Raw genomic sequence first — 24,367 nt, forward strand, 5'->3', positions numbered from 1 at the left:
ACCAGCCATGTGGCCATGGGGGGCGGGGGGCAACTCCAGAATGGACCAGACCACATGGTGGTACCAGCCATGTGGCCATGGGGGGCGGGGGGCAACTCCAGAATGGACCAGAGAACAACCCTTAACAGCCGAGGCAGCTTTAGTCAGGAGCAAGAGTGTGACAGCCCACGGGAACCTGCGGCAGGGAGTCTCCAGGAGGGCTGTGGAGGTGTTCACGCCCCGCCGGGGCCCCTCCTCGGCAGCCAGCTCCCACTCCCAGCACCAACAGGGATGGAGAGAACAGCAGCCCTGACATTTCAGATCCCTGAAAGAGACTTCTGTCTCAGACAGACAGCAAGGGCGAATGGAGGACAGACGTGGACAGGAAGGGATGCCACAGACAGGTAAGGGGTGGGATAGGATGGACTGTGGAGGGGGAACAGAGGATACCATGGACACACGGGAGGAAGACCACAGAGGGGCTGTGGACCCGGGACAGGACCCTCCCCACACCGCCCTGCTCACCGAGCTGCCGCGATGGGCGACTTCTTGGCAGGGTCCAGCAGGCCGCCTAGGCCACCAGCCGGCTCTTCCCCCAGGGAGCGTGTGTCTTTGTTCAGCTGCTGCAGGCGGGAGCTGAGCTCACTGATCACAGCTGGTTTGTCATCTTCGGGCCCAGGGAGCCCCCGGCTCTCCACGGGGTCCCCCCACAGCTTGGACCTTCTCTGGAAGAGGTAGCGAGGGCGAGCAGACCCAGCAGCGGGGGCCAGCCCAGCGGAGGCGGCGTGGTGCTGCTGGGCCATGAGCTCGCTGTCCGAGGACTGCTTCAGCAGCGGGTCCCTGAAGGTCACCGGCCCCTTCCCCAGCGGGGACTTGAGCTTGGGCTTGGGAGGCACTGGCGGCTTCTCGAGTAGAAAAGTGTGTCCGTCGGCGAAGGAGGTGTGGGTGTCGGTGAGCTCCCCGCTCTCCGAGCTCAGGGTGGACATGCTGGACACCGTGGAGATAGTGCTCGTGGTCTCCAGGTGGGGGTCGCTGGAGCTGCGCGTGTCAGCCTCCTCCACCCCTGAGTCAGCCGCAGACTCAGGGGCGGGGGGTGGCTCGCTGCTCGGCTTCCCTGAGGCCGGGCCTGGCACCGTGGTGGGCGAGGGACCTGGACCAGGAAGTGGGGTGGCCAGCAGGACCCCATTGGCAAACTCTTCGGGAGGCGGCACCAGCCCAATGCGGGCCAGCTCCTCCCTGGTCTCCTCGTCACTGGAGGACAGCTGGGCAGGCGGCAGGTTCACAGCAAATACCAGCTCTGGCTCCTCCTCGGAGCTGCCCTGGCCTGGCCCGGGATCGCTGGGCGGGGCGCTGCCAGGGGGCTGAGCCCGGGGGCTAGCCAGGGGCTCTGCCACCACTGCTGACTGCGTGGGGGTGGGGGCCAGCTCTGGGGTGCCCGGATGCTCCTCTTCAGCCGCCAGCCCACTGGGCTCCTGCCCATTGCTGGTGGCGTGCACGACGATGAGGCCGGCTGGCCGCTGCAGGGACGTGTCCAGGACACTGAGGATCATGGACTTCTTGTCCTCCGGTGACTTACGCTCCTCCCGGGGTGCTTTCTCCGGCTCCCTGCGAGCAGGCACAGGAACCCAGGCCGGGCTCCTCGGGGAGAAGGCTGGGGAGGCCAGGGCCCCTCGCTCAGAGTCTCGGGCCTGGACATCCACAAACAGGGGCCCAGGGCGGTCAGCGTCAGGGCTGTGCACCGGCGTGGGAGACCGGGAGGGTGCCTGGGAGGCCAGAGCCCGTTCCCGGGCAGCCAGGGCCAGGGCCAGGGGGGAGCTGGGGTCCAGGGGCTTGCCGGTGAGTGGGTGGATGAAGGTGGAGCCTGAAGGCCCAAGGCTTGGGCCGCTGACCAATGGCTTCAGAGCAGAGACGGGGGAGGGCAGGAGCAGGTCACGGCCGGCGGTGGGGCCGGTCCCCAGAAGGCGCTCATCGATGGAGCGGGAGGGCTGCAGGGAGGGCAGGTCGGCACTGGGCGGGCTGCCCTCGATGGCTCCCACCGACAGGAACACGGTGGAGCGGCGTCGCTCCTCCAGCCGCCGGTCCTTGCCGGGACCTGGGCCCCCATAGGCGAGGCCAGGGCTTTCCGCAAGACCGTAGTCGAGACCGCTTGGCCGAGGCCCCCGGTGCGTTGGGGAGGGCTCGCGGGCGAAGCTGCCGCCAGTCGGGCCGGGGCTGCCCACGGCCAGGGCTGCACGCTCCTGGGCGTCTTCCACCTGGAGCTGCTTCACCAGCGGGCTCTTGCGGCGCTGAGGCTTGGAGGGCGCGAAGATGCTGGCGCTGAAGGCGCCCAGGTTGGCATAGGGGCTGTCGGGCCCTGGCGGCCGCGGCCGGCGCTTGGGACGCTCTGGCGGGGTGGCCGCAGGCGGCGGCCGGGGCACGTCGCCCATCTCCGGCGCGGAATCCTGCAGGATGATCATGGAACGTGCGCGCTTCTGCCGCTCGGGGTAGGGCAGCGGCCCCAGGGGCGCGCCGGGATCATATAGGCCCGCGGCCCCAGCGCCCAGGCGCGCTTCCAAGCCGGGCTTGAAGCTGGAGCGTACTGTGTCGTAGGCTCGGCCTGGAGGGGGCGGCGGCGAGAAGGCGGGGGGCGGCCCGGAGTCGAAGTAGTAGGGAGCGGGTGGGGGTGGCGGCGCGGTCTGCGGCGGGGGCGGGATGCCGCGGCCCTCGCGCACAGGGTCTTGCATCGAAGTGCTCCTCGGGAAGCGTCCCTCCAGCAGGGACGCCAGCTTCTCGTCCTCCCCTGCGGACAGAGCAGGTCCAGTAAGACGAGGCCCTCGCTGACTCCAGCGCCCACCCTCTGCAGAGGGCAGCCGTGGTCCCAGACACAAGGATTGCAAAGACACCCCCGTAGAAATTGGCGGGAAGCGCTGACTAGTCAGGGAGAGCTTGGAGGCTGGGGTTGGAGACCAAAAGGGGAGGCGGAGAGCCCAGAGCATGGAATCCGAGGAAGGCCCCCAGTCTGGGCTCCTCTCCCAACACCCAGGCTCTGCACCCCAAGCCCCCGGCTGGGTTGGGAGGGCTCTTGGGAAGACTTGGGGAAGGTATTAGTTCTGATACAAGGCCAAGGAGGGCTCCACCAATGGACTGAGAAAGGACTCAGGTATACCGGGTTGGGGCCAAGACCTGCCCAAGCCCCACCACACTGAGAGGGCCCGAAAAGCGTCCCCAGTCGTGAAGACAGAGCTGCAGAGAAGAGGCAGGCAGCTGGCTTCCGTCCCAGACTGAGCAAGGCCACACCACAACAGTGGAACAAGCAGGTGTTGCTGGGAGTTCCCTGGTGGCAACCAGAGACGGGAGGAAGGGAGAAGGTCAAAAATTAGGGGGACACGCTCCCAGAGCAGGAGTGGTACGACTGTAGTCACAGGGGAAGCCGACTGTGGCCACCTGTGCCATGCATCTGGCAGAAAGACAGCTGGTGCCCAGATGAGAAGGTGCTCTGAGAAGAGATAAGCCCAGAGACGCTCCATCCCAGAGACCCAGATGGACTGACTGAGAGACACTGCCCGGTCACTGTGGTAACCTTCGTGGTTAAATCTCAGTAACGCTGAGTGAAAAGGAAGGAGGAAGAATTAAAATGGAATTTTAGACTAAGCACCTGATACACGTTTGAGTTTTACTCCCTATTGCCTGTGTGACCCCAGGCCAGGCCCTGAGCCCCTCTGAAACTCAACTATCTCATGAGCAACACAGTCTTAAAACGACACCCACTCTGTCTGCCTCGATGTGCACGAGTAAGGCTCTGCGCAAGACTTGGGCTGGAATTCTCAGGGCCCTCTCTGTCCTCTGCGAGACCAGAAGCTGGCAAGACCCCCCAGGTGTCCTAATGGACACGGTGTGGACCCCTGTGCTACAGGTGTGTTCCATTAGGCTGCAAGTGTTTGCCAGATCTGAGGAGAGTGGACAAACGGCCCATCCGTGCGGACACACACAGTGTCTGGCAGAGTGCCTTGGGGATCTACACCTGGCTTCACTCCGTGCTTGGTCACATTTTTATGAACTCGCTACCGTGCAGATTGCCTATTCCCAGCCACCCCCTCCTTTAGCCACTGGTTTGGTTGGCTCAGGCCTCCAACACCAAGCTACTGCCATCTTGTCCTGCACTACAGCTCTTGGACCCCAGGCACAGCAGAGATGGGCCTTCCTGGAAAGACTGAGGCTCGAACTCCAGCATTAGGGTTACCAGCTGGTGTTCCTTAACCTCCTGACATACCAGTTCCCTAACCTCGGGAGGAGTGCTGGCCCCTGTGCTGGGGTGCCAGTGCGGGGGAAATTTAAAGCGTGCAGCACAGGACTGAGCACCCAGAAGTGTCCAGCGAGGAGGCTGAGTTCCCCATTCGTTGTCACCATTTTTAATCTGCCACCCCCTCCACTGGACACGGACGTTGAGGCCGGGTTCGTTGCAGGTCTCCTCCCCACTGCACTTACTGCACTGCACGTCAGCACCCGCTGAGCTCCCCTAAGCAGATTTGCCGTGCCGATTTCTAACTTAGGGTGCAGACAAGTCACTTGGCTGGGATGAAACGGGGAATCGGTTCTGTCACCAGCCCAGGTAATCTGGTAACACCTGCCCAACAAACACAGCAAGCATTTCTCCAACATTTACTGTGTGCCAGCTTCAGGGCACAGAGCCTGTGTCTACCAACAATTCCAGCAGCTGTTGCCTGTCCTGTGCCCGGAGGACAGCCCACTGGGTCAGCCTCAGAGCAGCCTTAAAGGCAGGCACGAGAGTCCTCAAGTTACTGATCGGGACCCTGAAGTTTCAAGGACCAAATCATGTGCCCAGGGCCACAAGGGGGGAAAACCCTGGGAATCTGACACCTCGGCCAACATGTTGGTGACGAGCAGCAGGCCAGGGCCAGGAGACTGAAGATGAAGCCCTCTCAGTCACTCATGGAGTCCGCAAAGGAGGGTCCAGGAGGAACCCCACCAAGAGGCTCACATCCTACAGGGCAGACACTGAGATCTGGACCCGTGGTGGTCAGTCCCGGCATTGGGCTAGGCTGAGGGACAGGCCATCTGGGCAGAGTGAGGGCAGGTGCAAAATAGCAAATTCTGGTACACCTGGTAAGAGGGAAAGGGAGACAAATGCCTCCCAGATGAAGTAGGAGAGACCTGGGGCCGGTCCACAGGATCCCAAGGCAATGAAGAGCCCCTGTGGGTCAACCAGAGGGACGTAGGGTGATGTCTACTCTGCAGAAAGCCCCCATTGGCCAGGCGTGAGCAATGGGCTGGCCTGATATCTTACCAGAAGACGGGTAAGGCAGCTGTGTGACCTTGGGCAAGTCATTTTACCTCTTTACCTGTTTCCTCATCTGTAATACAGAGGTATTAATAATATTACCTCAACAGGGTCACTGAAGTCTTAAATGAGCCAGTGTGCAGGAAACAGTGTTGTAGTAAGTATTAAGTAAGCATTACTCGGGTGGTGAACAGATCACGGGTGTGGTGGGCACACATGGGCAGATGGACGGACAAGTGGACGGGTCTGTAGGTGAACGGATGCACAGGTGGGCAGGGGAGGGTGCCTAGATGCGATGAGCAGTGGGTGGGGCTTGTGAGATGACCCGGTCAAGAGAGATGGCTAAGTGGGGATGTGAGAGCAGTGCTGGGCATGACGAGGTCCCAAGGAGACAGGTGCAGAAGGCAAAGAAACTAAGGACATAGCTCTTCAAAGGACCCACACTTAGTGGGGTGTGTTTTGGGGCAGGGGGGGCATTAAAGACTGAACAGCCTGAAAATGGAGGGAAGAACCGAGAAATGTCCTAAAGCCCTGGGAAGGTGAGTGTCATGGAGGAGGGAACAGAGAGACCAAATGCCAGCTGAGGTTGAAGGGACTGGTCATGTGTTCACTGGAAAGAATACCCTGGGAACCACTGGTGCCCCGCTAGTGGGAGCAATTTCAGTTTTAGGTAGGGACAGAGCTAATCTGCCCCAGGCTGAGGAGCAGGTTGGGGACAAGGGACAGCACGTATAGGTGGCTTCTGGAGAAAACTGGCTGAAAAGGAGAAAAGAGATACAGAGCAATACCTAGGGCGAGGGGCAGGCAGGTTCAAAGGCAAGTCTAGGGTTAGAAACCTGACATATATTCACGCTACAGAGGAAGCAACCAGGATAGAAGACCCAGGGACAGGGATGCTGGTGTCTATGGAAGGCACAGGAAGGTGACACCAGAGGACAAGAGGAGCAGAAGGGGTGTGCACACGGGACGGGGCGCGGTGGATGGGGGGCACATGGGGCAGGGAGCAGCAGGTGGGGGCACACGGGGCGGGGAGCGGCGGGTGGGGGCACATGGCATGGGGAGAGGTGGATGGAGTAAGGAAGCCTCAAGGGTCTCTTTTGGCACAGTATATCTGGACTGTGGGAAGGACTGACCCCATGTATGCCCACAAACAAGGAGATTCCTAGGCTGTGACTTGGGAGAGCCAGTTCTCAGAGGGAAACCGGGAACCCCAGTAGAAGGAGTAGGGGAGACAGTGTCCTCCAGCCCCACATCCACCCCAGCCCCAGCCCCATTCCTTCCAGCCCCGTGCAGCCCCCAGCCCAGCCGTACCTACAGACTTGGTCCGTGGAATCCCCTTCCGCAGGGAGCCGGGCAGCTTTTCTGGGCCTGGGAGGCCCTGGCGCTCAAACAAAGACTGTGGGAGTTGGGGGGTTACATGGAGGCACTGGGGCTCCCAGTTATCCATCCAGCCCCAGCCATCCTCCTCAGCCTGAGGTCAAACACCCCATGCACTAAATCCAGTGGGGCCAGCGCGGATGGGGCCTGTCCTAAGACTCGGACCCAGGTCCTGAGGTCTCCAGGGAGCAGGGCACAGCCAGTGGGGCCCTGGGCATAGAGTATGGATAGGGTTGATGTGGACGAGGCTGGAGGAGTCGCCCAGAAGATGCCAAGTGAGGGCAGGGGCAGGGACACACTGCGTCGTACCCTCCACAAGGCCGGGGCGCTTAGGTGGTCCTGTGTGTGACTGTGCAGAAGATACTGACCCACAGCCAGGGCAGTGAGCACCCAGCCTTGTGTTAACCTGTGGCCATTTTAGGGATTCAGATTTCCCCACGTGTGAGCAGAGAAGCCTTCACCCCCACCCCGGAGAGGAGGGTCCAAATGACGGGCTTCCACCCCAGAAGCACACACACACCAGCGGGGGACAGGGAGCTCTGACCCTGTGCCCCCCAGCTGCTGGGGTGACTTACACTGATCTCGGCGGGGGTGATCCTCCGACTTGTGGGCCGCTGTTTGACGGTGGCAGCTCTGGAGTCGGCATCCGCGATGTCCGGCCTCAGCGCAGGCTCCGCGGCGGCTGCCAAGATCTCATCCAGTTTCTCTGCGCAGCCAAGGGAGGCACCGTCTCAGCAACCCAGACCCTAACTGGCTCCTTCCCTGTGCAGCCCCACTGCTGACTCCCCCGCGAAAGACTGGTCCACGTGGGGCTGCTCAGGGAGCCCCTGGACCCCGCCCACCTCACGTCCCTTCCTCCAGACCCGAGACTGGGAGCCAAGCAACATGCGTCCCATCTGAGTCCCGTGGCCGCTCTGTCCTCAGCAGCTGGGCCGGGTCACCCCTCCAGCCCCACTCCAGGAAAAGCCTGACTGACTACTGGGGAGAGGTCCCGGGGAGGGACAGCACTGTTCAGAGCCCGGGTACGTCCTGAATTTGTTTCCCTTCGCCCTCTCCCTTCTCTCCTCAGCATCTGGCGTTCCTCGTCTGTCGGGGCCACTGCACTGAGAGACAAGCTGTTCGTGGGGCTGCAGACCCAGGACAAACCCTGGTCTACACCCGGCGCCCACAGAAGATGCAAGTAAGTCAAGAACAAGTGAACAGGGGAACCTTCTGAAAACAGAGCTCTCGGTCCCAGACTAGGGACCTAAAAAATAATGGCCCTAATGCAGATTAGGAGACCAGAGACCCTTGCCCCCCACCCCGTCTCCCCCCAAGAGCAGCCCCACCCTGGGGGAGAGGTGCTGAGACAGGAGGAAGGCACTGGGAGGGATGGTGCTGAAGGGGCTTCCACCAGCCACGGAGGAAGGTAAGGAGGAGGGCTGACAGAGAACAAGGCCCAGGAAGGGAGAAACGCACCAGGAGGCCTCAGGCAGCGTTCAAACCCATCCTAAAGAAAAGCTGTGTTTGCTTATTTTTATTAAAGCTATTTCATGTTTTTACAAGTGGTGTTTTTGCTTATCACCATGACTTGGAAATTTTGTTAGATACGTGTGTCCGAGAACGAGCAGCCGAGCCTGGACGCCTGGGGTGGGCACTCAGGTCAGCATGTGGGGTGCAGGAGGGGTGGGGGCCAGCTCCTGCCCACAGCAGCCCCACCTCACCCCCAACATCACTCAAGCTCTGAATCACCCAGGCCTTAGAGGCTCTGGCAAGACTAGAGGACCACACGTCTGGTCACACTCGGCCTCACACAGAATGCCCCCCATCAGAGGACACAGTCAGCCCCAACACCTCCTACTCAGCGGTCGCCATGGGGAAAGAAGTCAGCTCCTCCCAGCTGGCTGGCCCCCAACCCAGACCAGACCCATATCACGTACCCACTGTGTCCTGACTTAACCTCTCTGTGCCTCAGTTTCCTTATCGGATAAAGCAAGCGTTGAAAATGGCCGCTGCTTCAGTGTCTGCTGTAAGAACTGGCATGGACGTGAGAAGCGTTACACCTCCACCTGGCTCGGGGTGAGCCCTGAAAACATGCTGCCCCGCATCTCCCCAGAGAGCCTGTGGGCTCCCAGAATGTGCTGCGTGTCCAGCCTGGGCCCTGAGTAAATACAGGAGCTCAACAAAGGGGACAGCTCACCAGCAGAACCCTAACCCGCCTACAGACAAGCTCACAGGTCCTGTGCATGGCTCCTATCACCACCGAGAGGGCTCGAGAGAGGTCGTCTTCTTTGTTTTCGTAAGGAAGCAAGGAATTTCCCTTTGGAAGCTGAACCCACCATCACCACCCTTGGTTCGGTCCTCGGTGACTTCTGGTTAGGAGAGCTTCCCATGACCCTTCTCTCATTCCTCCAAAACATACAGAGAAGATGCTGGTACCATCCTCATTCTACCCAAGAAGAAACGGAAGCTCTGAGAGATAACACGCTCCAGATCACAGATCAAGTAAGAGATCAGACTTAACCACCGTGTTATCCAGAAACCGCAGACATAAAGACACGAACAGAGAAGAAACATTTCCACAGGGCATGAGTTCACCTGAGCTGTGGATTTTAGAGGCTGCATCTCTAGGTCCGGAAGAACGCAATCCCAGAAACCAAAGCACTGCGTACATGAGGTCGGCAAAGCAAATGTTGTTGGAAAAGGGCGGGGGGGATGGGTGCTGAGGCCAGTCAAGAATTCTTTCCAAAAGAGAAAAGAAGCAAGAATTCTGCAAATTACAAACTGGTGAGGTTGACAACAACATCCACCATTATTAGAAAATACACTCTTCAATAAAGTATTTTAGATAAAAGTATCTAAAATAAAGTATTTTTTTTAAAGATTTTTATTTATTTGTCAGAGAAAGAGTACACACAAGCAGGCAGAGAGGGAGGCAGAGAGAGAGGAGGAAGCAGGCCCCCTGCCGAGCAAGGAGCCCGATGTGGGACTCGATCCCAGGACCCCAGGATCATGACCCGAGCCGAAGGCAGCGGCCCAACCAACTGAGCCACCCAGGCGTCCCTAAAATAAAGTATTTTAGTATAAAGTATCTAAAATAAAGTATTTTAGATACTTTAAAAAAGAAAATGAAGGGACGCCTGGGTGGCTCAGTCAGTTAAGCGTCTGCCTTCAGCTCAGGTCATGATCCCAGGATCCTGGGATCGAGCCCCACATCGGGTTCCCTGCTCAGTGGGGAGCCTGCTTCTCCCTCTCCTGCTCCCCTAGCTTGCATTCCCTCTCTCGCTGTGTATCTCTCTCTCTCTGTCAAATAAATAAATAAAATTTAAAAATCTTTAAAAGAAAGAAAGAAAGAAAGAAAGAAAGAAAGAAAATGAAGCCCATGAAGAACCAGGTCTGGGGCCTTGGGAAATGCACCCTCCCCTCAGCCGCACATACACTGGCTCTCAAGATTCCATCCGCAGTGGGGACACAGCTCAGAACCCAAGCAGGAAGGAGGGCCCCAGAGGCGATGACCTGCCCGTCACTTCCCAACTTCCAACTGGAAGAAGTATGCAGCCCACAGCCCAGCACCCTGAGAGCCCCGCTAATGAGCTAAGGGACAGAGCCAAAATATTCCAGAAATAGCTTGTACGTCTGCCTCACAGGGTGAAGAAAAGCGTTCCTAGAGGACACCTAGTTTCAACACCTGGAAAGACAGTGGGGAAAGCACCCAACCTGATTGGGGCAAGGAGCAATGGGAGAGCCCCGAGGGCAAGACTGTAGGTCATGGTGGAGAGCCGGGGCCCAGACAGACGGGGCCAGCACAGCCCTGGCACAGGGAAGGCCCTGTGGATCCCAGAGTGAGGGGAGGGTGGGCCCCAGGCACACAGACGAAAGTGTGGATACATCTGCCTAGGGCCACAAAGCCACCACAGGCGTCCATCTGGCTCTGACTCCTGTTTAGCCAAAAATGAGTCCCCTGTGCACTTAAGAGATGGAGGAGGCTTGCAGAGGCCAGGCCCTGAGATCTCACCAGAGGCTAGACCTCAGGCTCTGACCCCACAGGGAGGCTGCATTCCTCACAGCAAGGCTGGACACACAGAACATACCGGAAAGAGACTCAAAGGGTACAGGTGAGACCTGAAGGGAGCAATAGGGGGACATATGGGCCAGAGGAGCTCCGAGCTCCCTCCCCAGTGCTGCTCCGAAGGGGTGCTCATCAGCACTGGGCTTGACCCCACAACAGGTCAGCACAGAAAGGGGAACCACACACCAGGCACAAGGAGCCCCCAGAAAACGGGCAGAAAGGAGCAACATGGGCCAGAGCTGAGCACCCAGTCAGTGCTGCTGACCCCACTGGCCCAGTCACCATGCTCCCTAGGGAGACCCACAGCTGAGCACTCTGAACCCTTCTCCCACCTAGCTCCAGGACACCACACAGGCTATGGCCTCCACTGGGAGGCCCTCCCAGCTCTGCCTCACCAGGCTGCCTCAGTGGCCTTCACACCCCACCCTACCCCAACTCACCTGAGACCCCAAAGCCCACGGCTCTGCCTGCCAGGACACCCCCACACAGCCACACCCCTGGGAACTCCCCATCTGTCCTTCCCTAGCTCCCTCTACTGTGCCCATACCAGATTCCCAGGAAGAAGGCCAACAGGAAGGTACAGCCCAGGTTTCTAGACCACACTGACTTGAAATGGAACCTCCTGACACATCAGCACTTCCCTAGACAGGGATCAGGTAAAGCTGGGGCCTGGGGACGGAGCAGAAGACTCACCCCCTTTCCTTCTCCGAATGGAGGCTTGCAATCAAGAAACAGAGCAAAGGGGGTAAGAGGCAGGCTTCATCCCTCAGCATCCGGGCCCCCTTCCCACTCCCATGTCCCCATCTTCCCCATTTCCCACCCCTCCCAACAACCAGGACCCCCCAGATCCCCTACAACCCCTGGCCTACACCTCCCTATCAGCCCCGGAGTGGCAAATGTGCCCAAATGCCAAGGCGGTACATGGCCTGAAACTCAAGGTGGAAACCACCACAAGCTGGCACGTGTATTTGCGTGCATGCAAATCCAGGCACGTGCACACACACAAACACACACACATGCATAAGGGCGCTCATGCACACACAGACATGCTCACGTATCTGGGCATGTCCACACAATCAACTGTTTGTTCAGAAAAAAGACACAACCGCCCCATCACCACCAAAAACAAGCTCAGAGGCTGCTAAGAGCTGCAGTGCTCAGTCTTGAGTGCCCCATGCACGGTGTTTCCACCAGACCATGGCCCATCAGGGCCACACACGGGCACGTCTCCTGCCCTGACGTTCTCATCACAAAAGAAAAAGGGACCCAAAAGTTCCAGACTTCTCATGGGAAAGCAGATCAACAGGAGGGACTCGGACCCGCCCAGGCCCTCCCTGGCCTGCGTCTCCACTGATCTCTGCAGCCCCAGCACATTTCTGGCTCAAGCAGACGAACACGTGGTCACAAGGAACCCCCATGCTGGAGGGCACTGGGCGTGTCCCACTCTTCCCCCTCTTCCCACCACCCGACTCAGGAGGAGGGCTCCTCTCCCAACCTGTTCCTCTCAATCCTGTTTCTGCCAGCCACCTCAGGGCCTCATTTTCCGGGCATCACCTCTGCTCACAGTATCCCCCACCAGGGTGCTCCTCACCTCCTCTCCCTCCTGCAGGACCTGGCTTCTCCTCAACACCCACGAGCAGCGAGCAACCGTCTGGGCGCGAGTCCCCACCCGTGCCACCTGTCTTTTCTGCGGCCTCACACTTGCCTTTCTTCCCACGTGTTCAGGTCATCTTCTCAAGAGACCACAGCACCCTAACGGTCTCTACCACTTCTCAACACCGTGGCCGAGAACCGGCGCATTCATGCTGTCGATAAACCCACAGGTCCAGTTTCTATCTGAGGAAAGCGCAACACCAGACCTGGGACGATCCTCAGGTACCTGGGGAAACCCTGATGCCGGCCTGGCCCCCTCAACCCTAGAGAAGGTCAGCCGCGGTCTGACTTCCCAGGACATCTCCTCTGGAGGCAGCGGGGCTTCTCCTTCTCCAAATGGAGCTATAGGGAGAGTCTGGGTCCAGCTTCAACAAGAGCAATGACCCCTCCTCACCCAGCGGTGTGGATGGAGCCTCTGTGCGAAGCTGTCCCTTTGTCCTCCCCCACACTCCGCCGTTCCGGTACGAACTGCTGGAAACCACGCTGCGCTGAGGCAGCAGCAGTGAGCCCCTCGAGAAGACGAGAGTGTACAGCACAGCCCTGCCGCGCAGCCGCAGGAGAAGCCAGACCAGTGCACAGAGACCAGAGGCTCTCCTGCTCACTGCTTCCTTCAGACAGAAGCATCCCAGGAAGCAGAAGGCAATTCTGCTTCCACAGTGCTCAGTCCGCTGGCCCCTGGATGCCCACACCCCTCTTCACGCAGAACTAGGAGGATCCCTTCTGAACGTGTAGCTGAACATGGCTATGTGCCAGCCTCTGGAAGAAATGCCTGCCTGGGACCCACCCGCAAGAGCCTTGGTCTGGTGTCTAGCCAGACCCAGCTGCCTACTGGTACTGGTTTATCCGTCAGTCTGGGCCCTCAAACAGTGAGACGGATCAGTTCCCCGTGATAAGTTTTGGACCCTTGTGACCCTGGGGCCAGAAGTCTGCTGGTTTCTCCGCCTCAGTCTTCAATGAGCAGGTTTAGCTAAGTACAGAATTCTAGAGGGAAAAGCATTTGGTTGCAAGACTTTTATTTTTCCATTGTCTTCTAGCATCTGCTACTGCTGCTGACGACGACTCTGGTGCTGTTCCTTTCTAAGTCATCCGGCTACTTTGGTAGTTAAGATCTTTGTCTATGATGTCATGAAGTTTTAGTGTGACAGGTCTAGATGCAGACTCATCTTTATTTCCTCGTTTGGAACTTACACTTCCTCAAAATGGAATTGCATGTCCTTGTTCAATTTCAGAAAATTCTTAGCCATTTACTCTTCAAATATTGCCTCTTTCCAATCAGTTAGTTCTTTTCCTCTAGAACTCTCATCATACCGGGATCTTCCCACTTGTCCTCCATTATCTCTCATATTCCCTTTGATAATTCACTTTTCCCTATCTTTCTGTGTGCATTTTGGGTAATTTCCTCAGAATTAACTTCTAATTCGCTGTTTCTCTCTTCAGCTGAATCTAGTGTACTGCTTATCCCACTCATGGATTTTTTTAATCCCAGTGACTATACATTTTCTTTCAGTAACAGCTCTTTAGGGATCCTTTTAAAACCTGCTTATTCCTTTTTTTTTTTTTTTTTTTTTTCCGGAGGAGTAGGAAATACGGTCCTTTATGGGCTGTCATAAAGGGCTATCCTTTATGAATTCTCTTACTTCTGCAAACTTCATATTTAAACACCTCATTTTGTGTCTTACTTATTCTTCTGTAATTTCCAGTTCTTTTGATGCTAATGCCAGCCCCTGGGCTTGGTTCTAAATTTCCCACTTCTCATGGGTCCACAGCTCCATCTCTCAGCTTTGTGGAAGCATCAGAGCCCCAAGCCCTGCCCTCAGGGTCTATATACTGTCCCCAGCCCTCTTGGACGATGGAAGCATCGGCAGCTTCCTCTCACTTTCTTCACTGATTCCTCTATTTCTTGAGACCTGGGAAATTCCTCCTCCTTTGTTTTGAGTTGGCTATCTATTTTTGACTTTTACTTTATTCAGGGTATTTACGGGGAAGAAAAGTATGACCACATCAGCCTGGTCTATCTTGGTGACTGTCCTCCTCCTACAATGCAGACAAGAGCACCTGCGTGGAAGGAGGGTGGCTCAACGTGTGGCCAGGACGAGGTCAAGGATCACTCTATTAGTAAGGTCAGCAATAATGTAGGGGGACAGGTAAGTGTTCTTTCTATGGCTGGGGAAGAACAAAGCCTGAAGCCAGGGTTGAGGGTCAGTCTAGAACCAGGACCAAGGCCTTTCCTGCGGCCAGGACGAGGTCAGAAGCCAGCCTAGGACCAGAGTCGGCATTCTTTCCACAGCTAGAGCCCTAGTCAAGTCTGGGACTAGCACTGGGTTCAAATTACAGGAAGACAGAGCATGTGAGCAGTCCTGCATCTCGGGACATGCCTACGATGGGGCTATTAAGGGTCACATGTAACTAGACAGGCCCACAATAAGGTTACTGGGGGTCATTCTGGGATCATGCCCCATCAAAGCCCTGACACACTCTTCTTCGCCTCCTGTAGCTCACGAGGGCCTATCCCACCCTCACACTGGTGATGTTCGCATGGCCCCATCAGGTCAGCGGCTCACTGTAACCCCTGCTTAACTCACAAGTGAACAGGGACTAAGTGGGCAGCAAGAAGCAAAAGGCCACACAGCCGGTGCCAGCAGAGCCCAGAGGGAGCCCAGGTCCCCTGACTCCCGCTCTTCCCACCCCTAGAGGAAATGAAGCGGTCGAGCCTGGCCGGAGGCAGCAGGGGCACATGCACGCAGACCCACTGGAAGGCCAGGTCCTGCTCCCTGACCATCTGTCCCGGTCGGCTCCCGGTCAGTCTCCAGCCCTCGTGCCAGCCACATGTCATCCCCCTGCCCAGCGCTTCAGCACCCACCCCCTTCCCTCTGACCGTTGCAAGTGTTAGTCTGTCCTTCCTCCCCTCTGTCCCTGCCCAGCTCTGGCGCCAGCTCACACTGCCTGGCTTCCCGCTGGGGCTGTCTGCCCGCTGTGCTCCCCCGCTGCTCACCCAGTTCCTCGAGCTCGGCCGTCATGGACTTGGAGCGCAGGGTCAGCGTGGTGCTGGGGGCCCTCTTGGGGGGCGGTGGGGCTGCAAAGAAGAGGGAGGCCTTGGCCCTCCTGTCCAGCGGCAGGCAGCGCGGGGTGGCCAGGTGCAGGTGCCACTTGCGCTCCACCGCCTGGATCTCCTCGTACTCCCGGGACGACGAGTCACACTGTGCCAGGATCTTGTTCAGGCTGCGGCTGGATGCAAACTTCTTCATGGCGCTGGGAGCTTAGGGGGTGCTGAGGGCCCGGCGGGGGCCAGGGGAGCTGGGGCCTCGGGAGCCAGGTGGTCAAGCGCCCCAGCAGGGGTCACGGCGCCGGCCAGCTCCTGCCTGGGTGCCCACCCTGGAGACTCGGAGCGCCGAGCAGGGGGGCACGGGAGCCATGAGGTGGGGGCTGGGAGGGGTCTCCCGGCAGGCTGGGCTCCTGCAGCTCCAGGGCTCCCCCCAGGCCCTGGAGGCCACTGCCCCTCGGGGGACCAGGCTGTGGTCCGCCGAACCGGGACCTGGGCTGGGCTGGCCCAAGCTGGCAAAGCCTCCTGGGCCCAGGCTGTGCCGCGACGTCGCGGGGAGAAGACGCTTTTCCTCTTCCCTCAGGTGCCGCCTCCCCCTTCCCTCCGACAATAAGCGCGGCAGCGTCAACCTCACAGTTGCTATGGCAACCCCGGCCTCCAGGCAGCTGCCGGCAGTGTCGGGAAGGAGGGTTCTTCCACGCCAGGGGCTGGGGGGACGCCGGGAAGGAGGGGGTGGGGATCTGAGGAGGGGGCGACCTGGGGTCAGGGGTCAGAGGCTGGGGGGCCAGGGTTGGCAGTCTGACATCGGGGACTGGGAAGGCACCCCGGGCCCTGAACGTTGGACACTTCACCTACATTTAGGCATCTGACGTCAACAGTCTGGGGCCAGGGGGTGGAGAGGGGAACCAGGGCCTGGGGTCAAAGATCTCAGGTCTGAAGCCCAGCCCCTCACCTCTGCGCCGAGCCCCATCTTCTTCCGGCTTCCTTGTCACAGACACGACCTTCATGACGAGGCGGTTCCCGCCCTGGCGGATCAGGGCCACGACCTGCTTGTGCCCAACCTTCACCACGTTCACCCCGTTTACCTGGGACAGACGGGTGGGTGGTGGGGGCGTTCCCCGTGGGTCCTCCTGGGGACTCGAGGTCAGCACCCCGCCTGGCCCCACAGGTAAGGCCCAGCCTCACCTCGATGAGGAAGTCTCCAGTGCGCAGCCCGGCCCTCCAGGCCACACCCTCCACATCCACCGACTCGAGGTACTGGAGCGCAGGGAAGGCCGGCGTGGGTGTGAACTCCTCGATGGGGGTCTCCGCTGCAGGGGGAGACAGTTAGGAAGGTGCCTCACTGGCACGGTCCCGGCGGAAGCAGCTGGCACGCGGCAGCCTCCCACAAGGGGTTCAACACGCTGAGCCAGAGACGACTGAGGCAGGGTGCCCAGGAGCTGCCCAGGGTGGAGACCCACCCTCAGCCCCACCAGAGAGGACTCCCGGTCCAAAAGACACGCTCCAGCAGAGATCTCGGAAATCAACAGGGCGAAGAGGAGACACCACTGCCTTGGACTGGGACGTTCCAAACCAAGGACAGTCAGAGCACGGGAGCAAGGCAGGGTGGGGCCGGAGGGTCAGGGGCAAGACAGGGGGATAGGGGCCAAAGGAGCAGGGAGAGAGAGTGGGGGAGGCAGGGGCAAAGGATGGGGCAGGGGTGAGGGATAGCAGCGAAGCTGTGGGGTAGGGGGGAGGCAGGAAGGAGAGCAGCGAGGAGGAACAGAGGTAAGAAACACCTCGAGCAGGGTGCCACCCCTGCCGGCCTGACACCCCGGCCCCACACGCTCGCTCGCAGTGCCGCCCACCCCCCATTACCTTTCGCTCCCCGGAGCACAAAACCAAAGCCCTCGTGGTCCCGTTTCTGAAGGACAGCCACCTTGTCGTCAATGACATAATCACTGGTGGAGGAAAGCAGGGAGGGGTGAGGAGAGCCCCGCCAGAGAGCACAGCTAGCAAGCGGACCCCAGATGTGCCCCAGACAGGACCCGACAGGCACAGCCCACCCCGGGAAGGTGTCCCCGGACAGACGCAGGAAGGCAGAAGGCAAAGGTGGGCTGGGGATCACCTCCCCTCCTCTGCCCTCTTCACCCCCAGGCCTCCTCCACCAGCTTTCGTCCTCCCTCCGTATTTGACGTCCTACCCGCATGCACACCTACCCTTGCCCACCCACCCCGCCCCCTCCACCCGTACCTGTGAGAAGTGAGGCTGTCATAGGAGCCCACTGTGTAGTGACGGAAAAGGCGCTTGGTCCGGTCCTCCCGGGTTTCTGAGGGAAGTGTCAGCAGATGGAGGGCCACGTCCTCCAGCTGACCTGCACTGCCCCTCAACCGTGCTGGTCACCAGCCTCTGCCCACACACACACACCCCCCTGTGGAAGTGGGGGGCCCCATGGCCCTAAGGTGAGAAGGCTGAGGGGACCATGTTGGAAACCCTGGCCTTGGGGGGTCAGGGTCCATAAAGGGGAGAAGCTTCAGCTCATTTCTCTCCTGAGGGGCTGCACACAGCAGATGGGGCAAGGCCAGGGCCGCCTTCAGAAAAAGTTGGCAAGCCCTGAGGCTGAGAGCAAAGAAGGCGTGTCCCTGTGTAGGCATGCGTGTGTGACCTGGAGTCACGTGTAAGTACTGTGTTCCTACAGGCGTGTCGCGCTGTAGGCGACACACGCTGGCAGGAGGGGTCGCCAGGTCCTCACTGAAAGCCTCACAAGAGCCCCCAGACACTCAGCCTCCCAGGGTCCCTCCCTCCAGAGCCTGCTTCTGAGTGGGCAGGAGGTCCCTGTGGGGCTGGGGCCCCTTCCTGATGTCACCGCACCCCACAGAGCCTTGTTGCCACCTGTACTCTCGACCCCAAAGTCCATCACAGCCGTCACAGGGCTGGCCAGCTGTCCCCCTGCTGCCCCACCATGGCCTCACCGATCTCCTGCACGCCCGCAGGTTCCAGCCCACACCTGCAGCCACTCCGCTGCTCCGGGCTTTCTCGTCCAGCTTCCTGGAAGTAAGACCCTCCTGCACCTCACCCCCACTCCTGCCCCCGCCCAGCTTCCAGCTCTCCAGGACCCCCAAGGACCCCAAGACAGCTCCGCCACACCTCACATCTCAGCCACAGCTCCTCTGTCATGCCCTATCATCCAGCATTTCTCAAGATTCATTCATTCATTCAACAAGTATTTAGGGAGCACCTACTGTGTACCAAGCACTATTCGTCTTGGACTCTGAGGAAACAGCACAGAGCAGGACAAAGCCCCCCGCCCCAGACTTTACCATCTACTTGAAGAAAGAGAACAGAACGACAGGAAACGGTATGTGTGGGACGGGTCAAATGATGGCTGATGTTAGGAGAGACGCAGGCGGGACAGGGCACAGAGAAAGTTTACAGTCCCAGGGTGGTCACGTGAAGGCTCATCAGGAAGGGACAGTTGAGGAGAGGCCCGGAACATCAGGGAGCAGTCCGAGGGCTCTGGGTGAAGGGCCTTCTGGCAGCAGGGGCCCAGAGGGCAAAGCCCACCGGGCAGGACTGGCTTGGGGTGCTCAAGGGACAGCAAGCAGCTCGTACAGCTGGGGCAGAGGGAGGGAGGGAGAGGAAACTAGATCAGAAACAGAAGCCACGACTGACTGTGAGTTCCTCCTGGGTAAGGACCACATCTCGTGCATTTCTACAATCCCAGCACCTTGTACAGTGCCTGGCACATAACAGACCCTCTAAATGCCGACTGGAAGGATAGACGGGTGGGGGACAGATGGACAGAGAGAACAAGATATAGATAGAAAAACAGATCTGATCAAAGGTAAGTGGATGTAGAAGTGGATGGAGGGAAAGAGAACAGGCTGGAAGGGCGGGCATGGATCGAAGGGCAGCAGATGGGCCAACGGACGGGTCGGTGGCTGGGTGGGTGGAGGGCGGGGGGTGACAGCCAGACCGGTAGACAGAGGGATGCACTGATCAGTCCATGGATAGATGCGTGGGTAGACGGATACACGGAGAGAGGGGTGGGCTGGCTGGGTTGGCAGGACAGTAGACGAATGGCAGGAAAGGTGAGTAAGTCAAGAGATAGACGGACACAAGAGTAGACGGAGTGGTGGCTAGACGGAAAAAAGGAAAGAATTCCTGTTAACATGAGAAGACACAGCTGTTGGCAAAAGTACTGGTCTCACTTTCAGGGTCCTGACACTAACATGATTCTCGGTAAGTCAACAGACCCCTTGGAGCCTCTCCTTGTCGGAAAATTCTACTTGGAGGGTCCTCTAGGTTCCGATGGCCTTTATCACCCGAACCCTCCCAGCAGCTCATCTGCTCCCTTCTCTCCTCTTCCCACACAGCGCCTGTCACGCACCTGCACCCACCATCCTGCCGCTCCCAAGGCCAGAGCAGGCCAGGCCTCATCATTGCTGGGGGGGGTGGGGGGAACGCATCCGACCCCTTGTTGCCTCTGTCACACCCTTCTCCAAACTAACCCCACTTCTAAATGATCACAGCGCCTGCCGAAGGACCCCTCAAACCACAGTTCATTAGCCTCCAGGTTTTAGATTTTGTCAAATTGTATTTATTACATAACACAAATTCATTTTCCAGTTTTATTAATCAGACACATAGAAGCCAGCTGAAGTGAAAACACACAGCAGGACCCCCCCCCCCCAAGTACAGCAAAGAGAGGGAGAGAGGAAAGGAGGGGGAGGAGGGAAGGAGAAAGGGGCAAGGGGAGGGGGGACCTGGCCAGAGCCTTCCAGGTATCCTAAATACCCTTCTGTGCACACAGGACTTCCCTCACTTCTCAGCGTTCTGCCTGCAGCTGCCCCTTTCACCCGTCCTGCTCCAGCCAGGGCCCTGGGAGGGGCAGTGTCTGATGACCCTGGGCATCAGCCGGCCCGTGCATGCTGGCACAGTGTCCCCTTCTTGGCCTCTAAGTCCATCTCTGTCCCCACTCCAGTCTCAGAGGCAGATCTTTCTCTGGATCTGGGCCTGTTGGAAGCGGGTTCCCATTCCTGGGCTGCCCTCTGGCCTCTGGCAGAACTTAGCCCCTGGGTCCCAGATTAGACACTATACGCCCAGAGCAGCTGGCGGCTAGGACTTGGGCTGAGGACAGCGATTACTCCTACCCCTTGCCAGCAGGCAGCCCCGAGGGCCACTTGCCCCCTCCCCACCCAGGAAAGGGCTCCGTGGGCCACGTACCATCTGACGCTCTTTCAGCTGACACACAACAGATCCACCCTGGTCTAGCAGCTCCCTCTCCAGGGGACGCCTCGCACTCTCCCATCCCCAGAGCCCCAGCCCCCCGCCCCAGCCCTCTCCACCTCCTCACTCTGTCTGGCCTGGGCCTTTGCCCCAACCCTAAATGGTCTGCACCATCAAGACAGCGCACCCCAGTCTCCTGCAGCCCTGCCACAAGCCGCAAAGCTCTTCCACCTGGGCCCACGGCCCCCTGACCAGCCTCACGCCCCACCCCAGCCCTGCCACTGCTCCATGCACACCCGAGCTTCACCCACTCAGAGCCCCTGAGGCACAGCAGCTCCAGCACAGACCCTACAGGCCCTGCCCACAGCACACACCAGACTCTGCCTTCCTAGAGAGGAACTAGGAACTGCACACCTCCCAGACCTGTGCGACAAGTCAGAGAATTCTCTTATGTAAAAGTGCTGAACATACACCGGACATCCTGACACGGCTAGGAGTATGCCAGATCCCAGCACACCAGATCCCAGCACACCAGATCCCAGCTAGATCCCAGCACGCCAGATCCCAGCTAGATCCCAGCATGCCAGATCCCAGCACATGCAGATCTGGAACACCAGGCCGTGCCCCAGCAGACAGGCTCTGCCCCAGCCCCAGCAGCTGACCACCTAGCGGCCTTCTAGCGGTCCTGCAAGGCTGCTCTCCGATTCCTCCCGGCCAACCCCAGGGGGCTTCCGTGTGCTCCCCCCACCCCGCGGGTACAGGAACACTCCAACATACCAGCTGTCACTGCTGTGCACACCTGCCCCTCTCTAGGCAGAAAGCTGGCCTCCGTGACCCCGCTCCTAACACAAGGCCCAGTGTACATCGAACACATTATTGAGATTTGCTGCTCTCAAATCCCAGCTTCAAACTCAGCTTCTGGAGCCACACAGTTCTCACACCAGAGATCTTACTGCCCTCCCTCGGGGCAGCACAGGACCCAGTCCCGATTCAACGAATCCAGAGGCCCCTTCTTCCCCACCTCCCTCCATGAAGTTGGTACCAGGACCCAGACCTATGAAATCATTCCGCACCTGGACACACTGCCTACCTACCCTCCAGAGGCAGAAAACGGGGTGGGTGTCCCTTCCATGCTCCCCGCCGCCAGGAGAGCCGTCAGGGCAAGACAGGGAAAGGTCAAGTAAGGAGGAGGGGCACCTGCTCGGGAGGTCAGCAGCCACTCCTGCTTCGCCGGGCCATGGCCACACTCCACATAGAGCAGAGGTCCAGGATACACAGAGCTTGGCTCCTCTTGGGAAACCCTCAACCAACAGCCCTGGGCCCAAGCCCTCCATGTGCAGAGGGAGGGACGTGGGCACCCTCGGTCTAGACACGCCACGGCTAACTACCACTGGTCACCACTCAGGCGGGGGCTCCCTGTGTGACACCAGACCTCCAAGGCAGAAATAACACTCATGGGTCTGGGGCCCTCCTAGAAGCCCTGAGTACTCACTGCAGACACACGGCCAGACCTGGCCTGGGAGCTCCAAAAAGGGCAGCCACTACTCACTACTGGCAGGACCACCTCGGATCCCAACACCCAGAAGGCTCCTTTCTGGAGGCCTAGGCAGTCGGCAAGGTCTGACTACAGCTGCTCCCCAGCCTTAGAAACTGCAGCTTTGCCCTTACATCCTCCCTCCAGGAGAAGGCTGCAGCCATGCCCCACCTGCTGCCCTCAGACCATCCTGGCCCCAAGGCACCCACAACATCCCCTCCGGGCCCCACTGGCCTCATTTCCTCTTGGTTGGCCCAGGCCTCCCTGCACTGCCCACTTGGACAATCTGTCCACTTTGGAATGACGCCTCTTTTCTCATCCTGACCTCTTTACTTGTCTGCCAGCCACACAGGCATCTTGCACTCCAAACACCCAGGATTTCTGTGAGGCCCATGCTGGGGGGTAGGGTGTGGATTATGGTCACAGGGAGTCACGTGTGGGGTCAGAGAGAGAGGCACCATAATACCGTGTGTCCCGTGAGCGGGTCCCATGTGTCTCTATGGCTATGAAACACCCACGTGCACCCACAAGTATGCACGCGGTGTGCACGCTGTGTCTGTCATGTACATGAGTTTGTGTCCACTTTCAACGTGTCTTTGAGTTTACTCTAGGCTTTCCTCTGTGAATATCCATGTATTTAGCTCTGAGCAAGTCCAAAGGGGAGCAAAGGGCAGTGCCCCTCGGAGCTGCTCAGGGGCGTGGGGTCACTCACCGTGCCGCGTGTCATACTGTCTCATCTGGACCTCCTCCACGCAGTCGGCCGGGAACCAGCCCGTGCGGCCTTTCACGGTCCCCTCCCAGAAACCGCCCTCCCCAATGCTGAGCACTGGAGGGACAGAAGCCAGACAGCTGTCAGGGCACTGCAGGACACCCAGGGATCACCCCATCCACCACCGCAGGCTCAGGGTCTGCCCACCACCCCCCCTCCTTCACTCTTTCTCATTCCTTCCCTTCCTTCAGCTTCCTGGCTTTTTCCCTGGGAAGATTTTGGGATCCACACAGATGACAGAAATGAACAGATGGACACAGCACCGGAGAGGCATGTGGAGGACAGAGAGACACACAGATGGACACACTCGAGGGGGGACATCGGGCAGAGGCAGGGGCCACAAGCCTGCTCCTGTTCTCCCAGTTGACCCCTCTCCTCCCACCTCTTGAACCAACCCCATCCTTGCTCTGTTGCCCACCCCAGGGGTCACTGCCAAAAGCTCAGGGTCATTGTGCTGTGGCCAAGAGGTTAGGCCACACAACAGCCCAAAGGAGGGTTGACCTCACAGCTGTCTCCTTCTCAGGATCCCATGGACGTAGGGCACCCATGAGGATAGGACCCCAAAAATGACAGAGGCCCCATAATGAGAGGAGCTTGTCATGGCACAGGAACTCCCCAGAACACAAAAAGCGTCAGTGACAGAAACCTTCATAATACACAGACGCTCACATAATTGTCACAGATATCCCCCCACATTGGGACAAGGTCCCCACATATCACCAGGGTTTCCAATGAATAAGTCCCAGAAGTGACACGGGAATCCCATAATTGGAAGAAGGTCCCTGATGGGATAGGGTCCTTCAAATCCACAGAACCCCAATGACACCAACCGCCATCGTGACACAAAAACACCCCCATGACGAGAAGAACCTCTATGGTGACAACAGGGAACCCACAGTGGCAGAGGACCGAGAGGGACCCACACGACAGGACCCCCGTAAAGACAGACACCCCTCCCTGACACAGAGCCTTTCACCGTGACACAAGGAATCCCCCAGGGGCAGATGCATCCCATAATGACCACAGCGGCTCAGAGTTCCAGAGATGCCCCCAACGACAGAGACCCCGAAAATGGCATTGGCCCTTCCACGATCGCGGAGGACCCCAATCGTGTTCCCGGAAGGGGTGCCCCCCCCGTGCGCCCCGCGACCCCGCCCCCCGTGCCCCCCTCACCCTTCACGGCCTCGCCGCGGTGCAGCGGGATCTCGCCCTCGCCCTGCGGGCTGTGCGCCTTCACGGCGATGAACTTGCGGCCGGGGACGGCGCTGTAAAGTTTCCGCTTCGGGCCCCGGGGCGGTGGCGCTGGGGGCGCGGGGGGCGCCGGGCCGGGGCCGGGCGCGGGGCCGGGGCCGCCGGGGCCGCCGGGCCCGCTCGGGCTGTAGACGAACACGTAGGTGACGGACGCGATGCCGGGGGGCAGCGGGCACGCGAAGCCGGCGCCCGGGGCCTCCATGGCGCGCGGCCCGGCCCCGCCGCCGGCC

The 24,367-nt window shown here is 59.2% G+C and overlaps 1 protein-coding gene across 1 annotated transcript in view; it reads right to left on the reverse strand.

Annotated features, from left to right (window-relative positions):
- Positions 1 to 24,367, reverse strand: part of LOC111157633 (SH3 and multiple ankyrin repeat domains 3) — a 48,648-nt gene that overhangs the window by 8,789 nt on the left and 15,492 nt on the right. Inside the window, 11 exon segments of the mRNA XM_022519225.1 lie at positions 505 to 2,758; positions 6,569 to 6,653; positions 7,210 to 7,340; positions 11,376 to 11,399; positions 15,328 to 15,408; positions 16,328 to 16,460; positions 16,561 to 16,685; positions 17,233 to 17,315; positions 17,608 to 17,683; positions 22,830 to 22,943; positions 24,060 to 24,262. Coding sequence (XP_022374933.1) covers positions 505 to 2,758; positions 6,569 to 6,653; positions 7,210 to 7,340; positions 11,376 to 11,399; positions 15,328 to 15,408; positions 16,328 to 16,460; positions 16,561 to 16,685; positions 17,233 to 17,315; positions 17,608 to 17,683; positions 22,830 to 22,943; positions 24,060 to 24,262 — 3,309 coding nt within the window.

Source organism: Enhydra lutris, unplaced genomic scaffold (genome assembly GCF_002288905.1).
Source record: "Enhydra lutris kenyoni isolate GAN:26980312 unplaced genomic scaffold, ASM228890v2 scaffoldscaffold55, whole genome shotgun sequence".
Classification (NCBI taxonomy): domain Eukaryota; kingdom Metazoa; phylum Chordata; class Mammalia; order Carnivora; family Mustelidae; genus Enhydra; species Enhydra lutris.